This window comes from Trichosurus vulpecula, chromosome 8 (genome assembly GCF_011100635.1).
Source record: "Trichosurus vulpecula isolate mTriVul1 chromosome 8, mTriVul1.pri, whole genome shotgun sequence".
NCBI classification, from domain to species: Eukaryota; Metazoa; Chordata; class Mammalia; order Diprotodontia; family Phalangeridae; genus Trichosurus; species Trichosurus vulpecula.
In genome coordinates, this window is record NC_050580.1 from 79,770,432 (window position 1) to 79,785,097 (window position 14,666).

The following is a 14,666-nucleotide window of genomic DNA, read 5'->3' on the forward strand; positions in this document are numbered from 1 at the left end:
TGTACCACCTTTCCATTGAAGTTGTTGAGGATTAAAATATATGTCAGTTTGATTTGAAGTGTCTTGGCACATTCCCCATTGTGTATGTGTGTGTTTTTTTTTTTACTTCCTGGATATCCTGTAAATGTCTTAAACTCAGCATATCCCAAAGTGACCTCCTTATCTTTCTCCCCAAACCCTCCTCCCATCTTCCAGCTCTCTTACTGTTAAGGGTATCACCATCCTCCTAGTCACCCAAGTACGCAACCTGGGTATCATCCTTGATTCCTTGCTCTCACCTCCATCAGTTTCCAATTCCTGTCATTTCTATCTTTGTAACATCCCTCAAATACACCTTCTTTGAGCCTGCCATTGCCCTGGGGCAGGCCCTCATCACCTCACATTTTAGACTCTTGCGGTGTCTGATGGTTGGTTTCCTTGGCTTAGATCCTGTTACTGGTGCAGCCTCTGGTCCATCCTCCACTCAGCTGTCCAGTCGTTCTTTAAGCAAAGATCCACATTTGTCACTGTCACTATTCAGTAAATCTTAGTGGTTTCTTACTGCCTCCAGGATCAAATATAAAATCCCCTGCTGGATTTTTAAAGCCCTTCATAACCTGGTACCTTCCTAGCTTTCCAGGTTTTTACGCCTCATTTCCCTCCATGTGTTCTGAGATCCAGCAACAGTAGCCTTCTTGTTGATCCTCAGACAAGACCCTCCATATCTGGACTCTGGGTGTTTTCTCTAATTACCCCTTCCCCATGCCTGGAACACCCTCCCTCCTCTTTTTCCCCTCCCAGCTTCTCTGGCTCCTTCAAGTCCCAGCTCAAGTCCCACCTTCTACAAGAAGCCTTCCCTCTGATAAGATCTCCAACTTATCCTATCTAGTATATATATTGTTTGTGTATAGCTGTTTTGATGTTGTCTCGCCTGTTATGCTGTGCGCTCCTCAAGAAAGGGGACTGTTTATAACCTTTCTTTGTATTCTCAGCATTTAGCATATTGCCTGGCACGTAGTAGCACTTAATAAATGTTTGTTGCCCAGTTGGCTAACTCATTCACAAGATGTTAATTCATAAACTGAAATTATTTTCATGGTAGTCTTTTTGAAAATGTTTGTAAACACTGCAATATGAGATAGCTAAATATACCATGAAATTCTGTTTCTTGTTGCCTTTAGATGCATGATAAAACCAACTGCTGACTCCTTTGTTTCTCCAAGGAGAACCTAGGAGCCACTTTTATACTTAGCTAAAACTTCTTTTTGTTTTCTGGTTTCATTGATAGGAGAATGTTAAGAGTGATGTGACTCAGTTTCCCCAATAGTTTATCCACTTATTGGTCACTGGATAAGGATCTTGTATTTAGAATACCAACAGCTGTTAATGTTTATAGACAATATAAAAGATGTGATTTTGGGCCCAATGCCACATTTGCTAGAATTCTCAGTAATGTCATTTGGTGATAATGTTGACTTTCTTACTACAGGCTAAAAATTGTACCTCTTGCTGTGGCATACCATTTTCCTTGGAGATCCAGATATTGTGGGCATATGTAGGCCTCCAGTCCAACCCACAAGCTCATGTTTTAGGAGGCCGGTACCTGTATGAGTGCAACTTTATAACGGTAAGATGTAGCTTTGTCATGGACTGATCAGTCTTGCAAATGTCACAGCACATGTGGTGGGCCAGGTGATTCACTATAATTTTAAATAAAAACCAGCTTGTGCCGCTGAATAGAACTTGCCCTCCTTCCACTGGGGTTGGTCAGTAGCCAGGCAGCAAACATTTATTAAGTACCTACTTTTGCCCAGAGCTGTCCTGGGTCCAGGAATTAAGCTCCTTTTTCCCTCACTCCTATTTTGTACTGCCCTTTCATTGAAAGTGATCCATTGCTTGGGGTGTTGACACAGTCTGTACATGTTTGCTCCACTTTTTAAATCTCCCTAGTCTGTTGTTAACATCTTCCACAATAAATTATGTATTATCTAATTATATCAGTTTTAATTGTACTGAATTCAACCAACAGGTGCATTTTTCCTGTCTGAAATTTAAACAGATAATGTGGCAGAATTAATCCAGCTTCTAGTGATTCATAAACTCAAGTCTAATATTCAGACATCCTCTACATTTTTGGTCATGTTGTCAGTTATTGCTAAGAATAGTCCGAATTTATCCATCATTTATTGTTTCAGTATTAACTTTAAAATAAACAATTTTAGTCTGTAATAAAAAGGATAGAGGGATTTTCTGTTTAGGGTAGGCCTCATAATTACTTTGCCTTCATAGGCTCAAAGATTTTGCCAATGTGATCTTTCCTAGAAAGTTTTCAAAGAGCCAGATGTGTTCATCCTGACCCAATGGGCACCTCTTTGATGGTTCCCTTTAGCTCATAAACTCTAGGGCTGAGACTTTTGTTCCACCAGAGTCAATAAGCAATAGTTTAGAGTGGTCATGTGTAATCCTGGGGCTCTGTCTTGGGCCCTCTTCCCTTTCTCTCCATTTCTTTAGTGATCTCATCAGCTTCTCTACTGTAATAGATAACTTAAGGGGAAATTAGGTTCACTATACATTAAAGTATTTTTCTTTGAGTGTCTTCAAAATTCATGAGCCTTTAAAAAAGGAGTAAAGTAGGCTCTTAAAAGTGTTTTTTTAAGTGTAACATCAGTGGCTCTTCTTGTTGACCTTTAGAAGGTTTTCATTGTTCTCAGATGTAGAGGTATTGGCACTCTGTTCTGGTTCTCACTTCCACCATCCCCAAAAATATTTCCAGCTTTACCATCAGAGGACATGTAGTATGCATGATTCAAGAGCTTTCGTACTTAATAAGCTTTGCCCTACTAGGAGGTAGAGTTGTATTCTTAGAGGGATTGTTATGAGGTAATAGAGACCAACTTTGGTATAAGGGAGCCATCCCTAGAAGATTTACTAATGAAGCTGTTACTGTGTGGTTTGAATGGTCCCTAACCAGTAGCCTTGTGTTTTCAAGGCCTTACCTGCTAGTTTGCTAAGCCAGTTGCCAGTGCTATAGTCCCCCACCTCCAAGGATAGCCAGCAGCCCTTGTCCTGTTTCAGCTCAGGAATTTCATTGTCACCACTCCTTTCCCCAACTTAGAGGGCTTAAGTTTAGTCTTCACAGAAAAGCGGAATGCCTGTGGTTTAATTACAAATGGATTTCACCCTTAGTTAATAAGAAAATACCATGTATTAGAACATCCCATGCTCTGGAACATGCCAGTAAATTGAAATGTTAGTACTGCTGCTGCTGCTACTGCTGTTACGGCTGTTGCTACTACCACTACTACAAGAATCACCTGTTAACTTATTTATCATCAGTAGCCAAATCATTGTTTTATTTATCTAGACTTTTAAAACTGACATTACTACATTTTTTAAGCATTCTTCTCTTTGTTTGAAAGGACACTGTTCACTGGTTAATTCCTTTTCTTACACTTGATTCTTCGGTGCCACAAGACTGTCTTTAATTCTCTGCCTCTTTCTTATCTTAGGACCTGCCCACCGTATTTACTTGGTATTTGTTAGAGCATTTGACCTTATCTTGTCGACTTATAGAGACCATACTCTATAATGGTTCCATTTTGTTTGAATTCTTATTGTTCTCCACAATTTCTGATAATTAGATCCAGGAAAATATTTTGAGGCATTACTTCAAGATATACTGTTTCATCCTATAGCTAAGAACAATCACACTTAAAGAAAAACTCCAATATTCCATTGAAATTTATTCTCAAGAAATAGAGTTGAAAGTGTAAGAAAGGATTGGAATCACTTCTTGATTATTCCAGCAGAGAGGAATATTAGACTCAATCATCCAGTCAGCAGATAGGCAAAAAATAATTTGCACTTTACTTTAGAATGCATTTTTGTTATATCTAAATATTAGTGTATTTGAGTGAGTCCTCAAAAATGAGTAATTGCTAAGTAATTCAGTGAGTATCAGTTCTAGTAAGAACTAGAAAATGATTCAATTTTTCTGTCTTGATCCCCCCTGACTTGTACCAGAATCAATAGCATTATTTTTCAGATAAACAAAAACTTGGCTTACATATGGATCGGTCTTTGGTTCATACCTTTCCTAGGTTTATTTTTGTGGCCTTTCTTGATAACTGAACCTGAGTGTGGGGGAACCTCCAGTCTTCTTTCTCCAACTTCCCTTCTTTTCTTATATAGTCCTGGCAGGCTCAGACAGTACTGAGGAGTAAGAGTAACGGCAGTTTGTGATGGAAACAAAGATGACAAGTCTAGTGTCTGCTATTTAAAAAGCAGTTAAGAGTAAGACATCATCTGGGTAGATTATCTCCAGGGATAATGACAAGGTGTTTAATTTTCTTCCAGTTTTATTGGAAACTTGTTTTCTAACATACATATGCTAAATGTAAGTCAGCACTCTGGGGGTGGGGGGTGGGGTTCTGGATTCAAAAATTGGCTCTGCCACTCACCACCTAACTGACCTCAGGCAAGTCACTTAATCTCTATGGACTTCAGTTTCATTATCATTAGAATGTAAACTCCATTGGCTTAGGGATCATGTTGTTCTTTGTACTTGTGATCTCAATGCCTTGCACGGTGTCTACACATAGGTGATTCTTAAATAATGTTGACTGATTGATAGCTCTATAAAATGAGCACCTCTAAGATTACTTTTAACTCTAAATCTGTGTTCCTATGACTTTCTTTTTTGCTTCTTGCATTTATCGTGCATATTTGTGCCCAGCCCTTCTTCAGTTTCCCAAGGTAGATGTGTCCTTAGATAGATAAATCCTCATGTTTCTACCATATTTGCCCTTATTATAGCACCAGTTTTTCCAAAGAGTACAAGAACCCTTGATTTTCAAAAGTGATAGGGGTTTGAGAATGGATTGGCATCCTGGGATTTGTATTGCTGAAGGACAAGCATTCTCTCTCAGTTCTCAACATTGTTGGGGACCATCAAAGTCTTTGAGCTGGAAGGTAGATGTAAGTCATGTCTGAGAGTTCTTAAAGGGATGAGCACAGTTTTTGAAGGAAAGCCTGAGAGGAAGGAGTGAGGACCTCAGGAACCAAGCAGCCGCAGTGAGAAGTTGACACCCCCAGAACCTCCTGGGACTTAGGAGAAGAGATGGAAAGAAGGGGTGACACCAAGATAATAACTGAACATAGGAATGAAAGGAGGGCTGAATTGTGACAGTGAAGGGAGTGATCGGGGAAGCCATCAGGCCTGACAAGCATCTTAGAATAGACGGCTTATAGGGCCATGTTCACTTCTTCAAGGACTGAGAGAGGTTTTGGACCAAAAAAGTCAGCTTGTTTTCTCAATTTCCTCATCACATACCTGTCCCACAACAGGCAGTATAACATACTCTGCTTGCTGCTTTTGCCTAAATACTTTCTGTATCCTAATTTTTGCTTTAACCTTATAGAGGAAAGAGATTAGCTAGAGGTATACAGAACTTTGCAGAGAAAAACCTTTGTTTGAATGTTAGGAATTTTCCTAGCTGGAGGCTGAGCTATTATAATTGTACTAATAACTTTTCATCCAATATAAATGCCATATAACAGCACAGAAAGGGGCCCAGTGGACTTGAGGGCCATCATATTTCCCATAGCTATTGTAACAAAGTCTGGTTAATTAAATATCCATCCTCCAGTGTGAGAAAGGAACAAGGTGAAAATAGTTAAGGCCTACATAAGGGTCAACTTGACATCTTCCAGAAAGGTGGAGGAGGTGGAAAGTATCCTTCTGCAGTGCTACCCACCAGTGTTGCCCAACAAATATTCATTACTATGTGCAAGCCATTAGGGAAAAAGACAAAAATTAAACAGTCCTTACACCTCTAGAGGTAACTTTCAGTTGGGAAATGGCAACATTTACACAGTCGGTAAATATTAAGTAAGAGAAAATAAATTTCCTGAGGAAGTGTCTGTCTTCTGCAGTTCCCCTACCCTAAGGGACAGAACCTCAGAGCAAAAAGTAGCACCATCAACCAGAAATAGAGACAAAGATAGATTAAATATTCATCAATGAAGTTTCCATTATAAAAGTTTATCTCCTTTACAGGTCATTTACTCCTGACTGATGACAGTATCACTTAATGAATTATTAGACAATGCTAGTACTTTGCCCCTTCTCCTATAGTAATTATTGTTAGTATTCTCTATAGAGGACTTCCAAAACTCCAGATTCACTGAGTTACTTTTATTGTTTTATTACCTTTTTAAAAAAATATCTTTTTTGAAATTAAGCTCAGCATTCTCTCTGTATATGTCCATATTTGGTTGAGGTTGATATGAAGTTACTTATAAACTAAATTTTATTCCTTATGCTACTTACTCTACATAAGTTATTTTTTATTTCTGATGACATCATTGACTTAGTTTATTTTAAAAAAGGAAGAAGAAAAGAGAGGTGCTATCTCCAGTGACTGAAAAATTTAGTTTTTTTGTTAGTTTCTAATATAACCTTAGCAATTGGAATGGAGACTTCCTGAATTTTAGGAATTTAAAAATAAAGAGACTTGATCAGTTTCTCCTACCCATTTCATCTCCTTCATTTGGTGGCAAATGCCTCTCTTAATTATTTTGTGTTAATTTTAATTCTGAGGTTCCCTCTTTCTGTTTAGGAAAGGGAAAAGGATACAATTTACAAGATTTAAGTGTCCAAAGGAGATTTATTAAAGGGAGTTCTTTCAGTTGGCTTGATATGTAAGTGGAATGCCACAGGCCTTCAAATCTATGTCTGGGTTGGTGCAGTGGTGTGGCAACAATAAAGACTGGCCTCCAGCCCTCCCTTTTTGTATATGAAAAGCCTTATCTCTGTTCTGGGGTAAAAATGTTGTCTCCATTCCTAGAGTTCTAGATTAGTGGTGAGTTGGGAGCAGCAAGGTGTTGTCTGCCTCTCCTTGGCTTCCAAACCTGTACTTGGAGATCTTAGAGTGTAGGAATTGATTAAGGGGAAATTGAGAATATGAAAGGGTTGTGTTCCCTCCTTTGCTCTAGGTTAGCTATAGCTAACAATGTTGGGTATTGTGACACTGTCTGGACCCTAATTGATATGTTATATCTAGTGTTACTGGGAAATCAAGAGAGAGCCCTCGGGAGATTTTAGGGGTAACAGTAAAAAGCAAGAGACTGTTAGTATTTACAAGAGACATGGCAATTATCCATTAAGTGCCAGTTTAATAATCTTGAGGAATTCTCTCACATAAGGTATCAAAGGACTCATAGAGGTATTTGAATTTTTTCCCCCTTGCAGTCTACAAGTGAAATGCTAACTCGTACTCTGTAGTGGTGAATGAATGAACTTAGATACACAAAGATTCTAACATGGCCTCACTCTTTATTATAGCTCTTTATGTGTGTGTACGCACACTTTTGTTTTTTTTAAATCAAAAGTCAAATGTGTATGTACATACTTATACAAAGCTATAATGTCAAGCAGTATTAATTCATTTATACTCATTAAAGGAAGATAGCAGTTGTAATGCAAATTTCTAAAAAAAAAAAGCAAAAGCATATATTTATATATAAGAAGGTGTCATAGAAATTAGAAAATTGCAGCAGTTCGATTTGTTGGCTCTGCCACAGCTTCCTCTTTATAGCCATAAATTTATCCCTGAGAGCAACCGGAAAATAATTTGTCTATGTGACATAGTAAATGATAGCTAAATCATGTATTTTTCTGTTGATTTACTTTTCCATATTTTGCAACGATAGTCTCCATTTTTGATGATTCTTGCCTTTCTTCGAAGCCCCAATTTCATTTACCATCAGTCGGATTCCATCTTTTGAAAGCAATTATTCTTGTTGCTTCAGGAATAGATACCTGTTTTTCTCATCACAAGGCTCAGCCAACACTTGGCTAGTTATTAAGGGCTAATCCTTTCTATGCTACAGTCTGTAAAATGTAGTTGCAAACAGTATAATTCTAGGAGATTTTATACACACATACACACATTTATATATGTCTACGTATATATGTATATGTATGTGCGTGTATGTGTGTGTATAACGTACAACTTACTCTTCAGTACTGCTATTGTTTTTCATTTATGATCAGAGATAGGGACTACATGTATGATTTTCTGGCATAGGGAACTCCTTAGATGAGCAAAGTCTCTCTTCTCATGCCTGTTGGTAGCTTCTTTGCATTGTAGGCTTAGCAAGTTGCTTAAGTCAGTGAGAGCTTAAGTGACTTGCCCAGGGTCACACAGACTAGGAGTTGAACCCAGATCTTCGTAGAAATTAATAGATGAAGCAGAAAATATTTCGCGAATGAAAGGAAGACATTTTGGTTTCTTGAACCAAAAGTCATGATCACAAAATTTTAGAGATGAGACTTAAGAAGTCATCTAGTCCAACATCCCTGCTAAGCCTGTCTACCCAAAGTATGAACCCCATTTATAAGAGGTCATTTAGTCTCTACTTAAACACTTCCAAATTTGAAACCTTGTTTCTATTTCAGTTTAAGATAGGGTAAAACAGAATAAAACCCGCAAGAACGAACTTGATTTCTGGTGATCTTTTTGAAATAATGTAGACAAAAACATTTATTTCAACCAGAGCAATTAAAAACAGTAAGAACAAAGAAGGTGTGTTACAAACATGCTGATTCAGCATTTTTCCCTTGTTTGTATTTGTCTTGATAAAAGACATAGATGATCAGATTTCAAAGGACTTTAAAAGATTTTTTTTCCTTCAGTTTTTTCCTTGTCCAGTTGTGCCCATGCATAGAATAAAGAATAACTTTGAAAAAGCAAGTGGAAAAAAAGCCTCGGCCTTCATTCAGCCTTTTCAAATCAACATACTAAGTGTGGTTCAGGAACCTTATCCTCCAGAGAGTATTGAAGTGCTCCCCTCGTCCTGACGTGTATTTTCAGGTTCTGTTCTTCCCTAGCACCGTGAGGAGAGGCCACACCCTTTCCCCAACAGAGCCTCAGCATAATTGGGAGCATAAACTTTCTTTAGCAGGTGCAATTTCATGAATACTGGGAAAACATAAGGAAAATAACAGCCACCGAGGACACCAACTATAGTGTGGGAGTTGTTATTATGGCTTTTAATATAAGGATTGAAGAATTCTAAATAGCTAGAGCTATTTCCCTGGCAAATTCTACCTCCCACTTGGGTTGGGGTTTCATATATTCCCCAAATTGTCCAAAGGTGATGTTGTTCACTCATTGTGAATAGGAGAATACTTAATATAGCCCTACATAAGGCAGGCATTCCTGTTAACTAACTCTAAATATTACTTGCTTTTTACAGTCACACATCATTGTTGATCCATATTTAGTTTGTTTGCATTACAGTCTAGTGCTTCCATTGAAAAATCAGAATCCTCCTGTTTTGAACTGTTGGGTGTATTTACAGGATTAGCTCAGATAGCTAATTCCATAGGTATCAGTGCCAGGCCAGGGGATTGCTGGTCAGTTTGAAGAGGAAGGACCAGGGTAGTCTGTTAACAAAGCAAAAAATATGTCGGAATGGGCCAGGAGTCAGCAATATCTATCAATCAGGCAATGAATCACTCGCTGATTTCAAAAGCTAGAGAGTTAGCAAGGAGGCAGCAACAAATGTCAAGACTCAGGGCAGACTAGATGTCAGAGAAGAGAACCTTAGAGATGTTCAAATTAGAAAGGGCAAGGGCAAGTAGACCAGCTAGTCTGTCATAGGTCAAGGTAATAGTAGCAAGAATTTATTGCCGGTGTTGATGAGACAGGATCACAGAAGCAATCTCCTGTCCCTGCCCTGGCTTTTCTATGGATCCTATAGGGTAGAAATTAGTCCTAAGAATATAGTTCTTGTAGGTGGAAACAGACAATAGGCAAACTAAGCTCGGGGTACAGAGATAGAAAGTAGCAGTAGTTTCTGGTGAGCAAATCTCAACATCCTGAAGCAGCTTTGGCCATAGAACTATTTGGAACTCTGAACACAGGGTGCCTCTGCTTAGCATGTCTTTGGAGGAGTGGATTTATTTCACAAGATAGACCCAGAGAGACCTTCTGAGTCCTTTTTCACCATTGGGGTCATTTGGACTTGAGATGTCTCAGTGATCCAACTTTTTTTCTTTTTTTTTTCCCTAAGACTTCTTCTCCCTGTCTCATCCAGGCTGGAAAGTCACTCATGAACCCAAAGCCCAATACTGATTGACACAAGCTTTGACTTCCATTTCTGTCCTCGACTGATGACCTTCCATACCTTGAGGGCTCACCTTATTGAGCCCACTGTATCTCAGAACTCCCGTTAGACTCCAGGACCTATTTAAGTGGGTCTTCATCTCAACTGTACTCCATTCTGGATTAGATGGACCCCAGAGGTATCAGAGCCTCTTCAGACATGAATATACAGATGAGGAATTGAGTTCTGCTGAAGATCTGTTAAGATCTGTCAGGATACTTGCAAGATCAGTATTTGGCCCACTTTGTAAAAGGCACAAAATTAACCGATACCTTTGACAAGTGCTTCATTAAAAAAAAGATTGAATAAATTTCAGACTCCCCTACCTTTTTGATTCAGCTTTTACATTTGTGGGTTACTATATAGTCCACTCAATATTCCCCCCATATACCCAGTCCTAGGCTCTTTTACATTAATACCATTTGATGACGCAGTTTTCTTGATGTATAGGGGAACGTTTGAAGGAGTTTTTGAAAAAGCTTTGCTTGTCCTTACATACTGGAGAAGAGAAGAATGTTTATCCCCAGTTTCACAAACATAGCATGTGTATACAACGCTTTTGCGTACCTTGAAACATTTTGTGGGATCTGACAGGGGAGGGAGGCTTTGGGGCAGCCGTTGGGCCATGAGGTTTTCTGTGTTCTCAAGCAGGCTCCCACGGGGGAAATCCTCCTAAGGGGATTATAGTTTTTCATGGTCTGGCCATCACAGACAATACACAGGTTTTTGGTGGCCTGTGTGTTTGAGTTGGCAGCATGACATCCATTTCAGAGTTTTAAAAACAAAAGCACCAGCTAGGATTATACTGTAAGCTGAAAGCTGGGAAGAATTATAGCAATATAGTTATTTCCTTTTAGTCTTTCTTTACTGAGAGAGGTATAGTTGAGTTGCAGACTGCACTGTGCAACTGAGAACCCTGATGGAACTTAGACCCCTTGCTTGCCTTTCCTCATCTCCCACTTCTTAGCTCCTTGCTTGCTGGCTGCAGATCCCATCATGAGACTGAAAATACAAGGTTAGAACTGCTTCCTTTATTTTCCCTGGCTTTTGTTATTTAAATATGTTTTATTGATGCCTTTTGTCTTTCCATCATGGATGTAAAAGCTTTTCCCTTCTTACCCATTTAAACCCCACCTTGAGACAAAAACAATTGAGCAGCAAGGCCCTACCTAGATCCATTAGTGACGGTATATCCAAGATTCTGCCTTAATACTCCCTCCCTCCTCCCAGCCCCTGTAATTGGGGTGGTGAAGGATAGGCTAGATCTTTTAACTTACGTCATTGCAGCTATTGTGCAGATTGGTAACTCGGATCGGATTATTTTCATGTGCATGACTTAGTACAGATCGATCTTCCAATGTTTCTCTGAATTCCTCATTTGCATCATTTCTTGATGTACAACAATATTCTAACATGTTCATTTGCCCTGCTTTTTTCAGCTATTTCTCAGGTAATGGTCACCAACTTTGTTCCTAGTTCTTTGTCAGAACAGAGTGCTGCTATGAATATTTTGGTTTACATCCAGTTTTTGTCCCTAGTTTTTACTTGCTTGGGATATATGTCCAATAGGGACAAGTAGGTGGCACAATGGAAAGAGTGCCAGGCCTGGAGTCAGGAAGATTTCATATTCCTGAGTTCAAATCTGGCCTCAGACACGTATTAGTGGTGTGACCCTGGGCAAGTCACTTAACCTTGCTTGCCTCAGTTTCCTCATCTATAAAATGAACTAGATGAGGAAATGGCAAACCACTACAGTATCTTTGCCAAGAAAACCCCAAACGGGATCACGAAGAGTTGGACATGAGTAAAATGACTGAAGAACAAAATACGTCCAGAAGTGGGATGACTGGATCAAAAAGTGTGGATGTTACATTATTTGCCTTCGAGACTAGGTCTTCCTAACTCATTGAGGCTGGAAGTGGAGGGGGCACTAATGGGCCCTATCCCTCTACTGATCAACACGTAACCTCACAGATAAAATATAAACTTCTTAGCCCACCGTTTAAAACCTTACACACACTGGCTACTGCCTGCCTTATTTCATTGTTTTACTTCTTGCATGCTCCATTTCTAGTTACACAGGCCTTCTGGCTGTGTCCTGTGCACCTCATTCTACCTGCCCTCTCCATGTCCTTTCACGAGTATGCTTTTCCATGCCTAGGGCATCCTCCCTACTTCCCTCTGGTGCTACCCCCTACCTGAGACTTTTGCTGATCCTTCCAGTTGTTGGACACCATCATTCTTGAAATAACTTCATTCTACTTTGTATATACTTTGTATGTATGTCTCTAGGGCCAGGTTGTATCTCCCAAGAAGAGTGTAAGCCTCTTGAAGCCAGGGAGTTTCATTTGTTTTTGTATCCACAATTCCTCACAGCACATAGTCAGTCAAATGTTTGTTGAACTGAATTGCAGTTATGTGCCTAAGCCAGAAGGCTGTTTGACCTGTCATTTCTTTCTTTCTGCAGTTACCCTCATCTGTGGTAGAAGTATCTTTGAGAACTTTTGTGTCTTTCACTGACATCACAAAGAAGACAGAGTTTACAGAGAGCCTGCTAAAAAAAGACTGGATATTTCCATTCTCCTCTTTTTTTCAGGAGGAATCAAGTGGAAAAATGGAATCTCTAAGAAGCTTGAGTACTCCTGTTGTCCTTCTGTGTGTGTTATTATCTGGCCTTCTCAGCTTAGAGATGAACTGAAGAAAGGAGGAGAATTACATTTCACTCTTCTCAGTGAGGGCTGTAAGATGGCCTTCCTGCATATGCTATAGGAATGATTCCTATTTATCATTATGACCAGGGAAAAATGTTCCTTCAATTATGGGACAGGGGGAAGGAGTCTTTGTGTGTGGTGGTGTTTCAGAAGAGCGATAACAAAAAATGCCCTCATCTTAATTGTGTCTAGTGAAGCTCTAGATGAGTGGCAGCAAGGCATTGTACATGGCTAGACTGGGAGTCTGAAAGGACTTTAACCTCTTACCATGTATTGGCCCTGTGATCCCAGGCAGCTCTTGTGGCCCAGCACTCTGTGGTTATGAGCTGCACAATAGTTGCTAATCTTCATTGGTATTGGAATTTTCCTACACCAATGAAAACACAGGTCTGGACTAGGAAAACACAATTTAGGCATAGTCTTAAACAGAGAAGAGTTAATTCTCCTTCTGAAGGAGAAAGTAAGCTTCTAGGTACCCAAAGCCATATTCAAATCATCTGTTACAGGAATAAGAACAAGTTTTACCTAACTTGACAATAACTGTCATGAAATACAAAAGGACTCAGTGTTCAGAAGAGAGGAGTATTGACACACCGTATTGGCTCCATTCTGGGCTACACTTTTTTACTAATACAAAAATGGGAAAAGCAATTCTCTTTCCCTTTCTGCAGTGTCTCTGGAGCATACTCTCAGTTCATTTTTTCAGCAGTTAAGGGCTGTATTGTTTGTCTACCTCTTCCTTTCCCCCAGGGTCAGGGAATACAGAAATTTTTGGTGTTGTATTTGGTGTTGTACTAATTCTCTGGAAAAAAAGTAGTGAGTTTAAGTTTGAATCCTGACTCTATTCCTTATTAGTTAATTATCTTTGTTATCTTAGGCAAGTCAATTAACCTACCTAAGCTGTAGTTTCCATATCTTTAAAATGATAAAGACTGAAATAGGTGACTTCTCATGCCCTAGCTCTAAAATCTAGGTTCCTTAGATTTCTAAAGTTGACCTCACCATCTCCAGTGGAAAATGCCCTAGGATCTGTGCTTGGTCCTTGGCCATTTAGCAATTTTTGTCAATTACTTGCATAAAGCCATAGGTGGCATGCTTACTAAATTTTCAGTTTGCATAAATCTTGGAGAAAAACTAACATACTAGATGACTGAGTCAGGATCCAAAAAGATCTTGACAGCTTAAAACATTGGGCCACGTCTAATAAAATAAAATTTGATAGGGCTAAATTAAAATTTTACATGGCTCAAAAAAAAAAAAACCCAAATCTACAACTAGGTTTATAAGATGTGGGAGACATTGCTAGAGAGCAGTGTATTTATAATTTAAAAAAAAAACAAGAGGGTACAGTAAGAGAAATTTCATTCAAAATAGCTACAAAATGCATAAAATGTCTAGGAATTAACCAACCAAGACAAGAGTAATATGTACATAATATGGCAGCTCCTCCCCCACAAAAAAAGCTAATACCATCTTTAGGCTTCCTTAAGAGAGTCATGGCTTCCAGACATAAGTGTATGTGGAAATGCACTTTCTTGGCACTTAAATTTATAATAAACCCAGTAATTTTTTAAAAAAAAACTACTTAATGTTCATTTTTTTTCCTATTTTGCTTATTATATCTGTTGCCTTTATTCGCTTATCTCCCATTTACTTCTCTCAACCCCTTTGCAGTCTGACTTCTTTTCCCACCATTCAGCTGAAACTTCTCTCTCTAACGTCACCAAAAGTGTTCGACACTATTGACCACCTCCTTCTTGGATACTCTTTCCTTTCTGCCTATGAAGGAGTTAAGGATAATGC

At 39.0% G+C, this 14,666-nt stretch overlaps 1 protein-coding gene across 1 annotated transcript in view; it reads left to right on the top strand.

Moving 5' to 3' along the window:
- Positions 1-14,421, top strand: part of TCTN3 (tectonic family member 3) — a 30,106-nt gene extending 15,685 nt beyond the window's left edge. The window contains 3 exon segments of the mRNA XM_036737287.1: positions 1,469-1,606; positions 12,620-12,802; positions 12,804-14,421. Coding sequence (XP_036593182.1) covers positions 1,469-1,606; positions 12,620-12,802; positions 12,804-12,839 — 357 coding nt within the window. The 3' untranslated portion in view covers positions 12,840-14,421.
- The last annotated feature ends 245 nt before the right edge of the window (positions 14,422-14,666 follow it).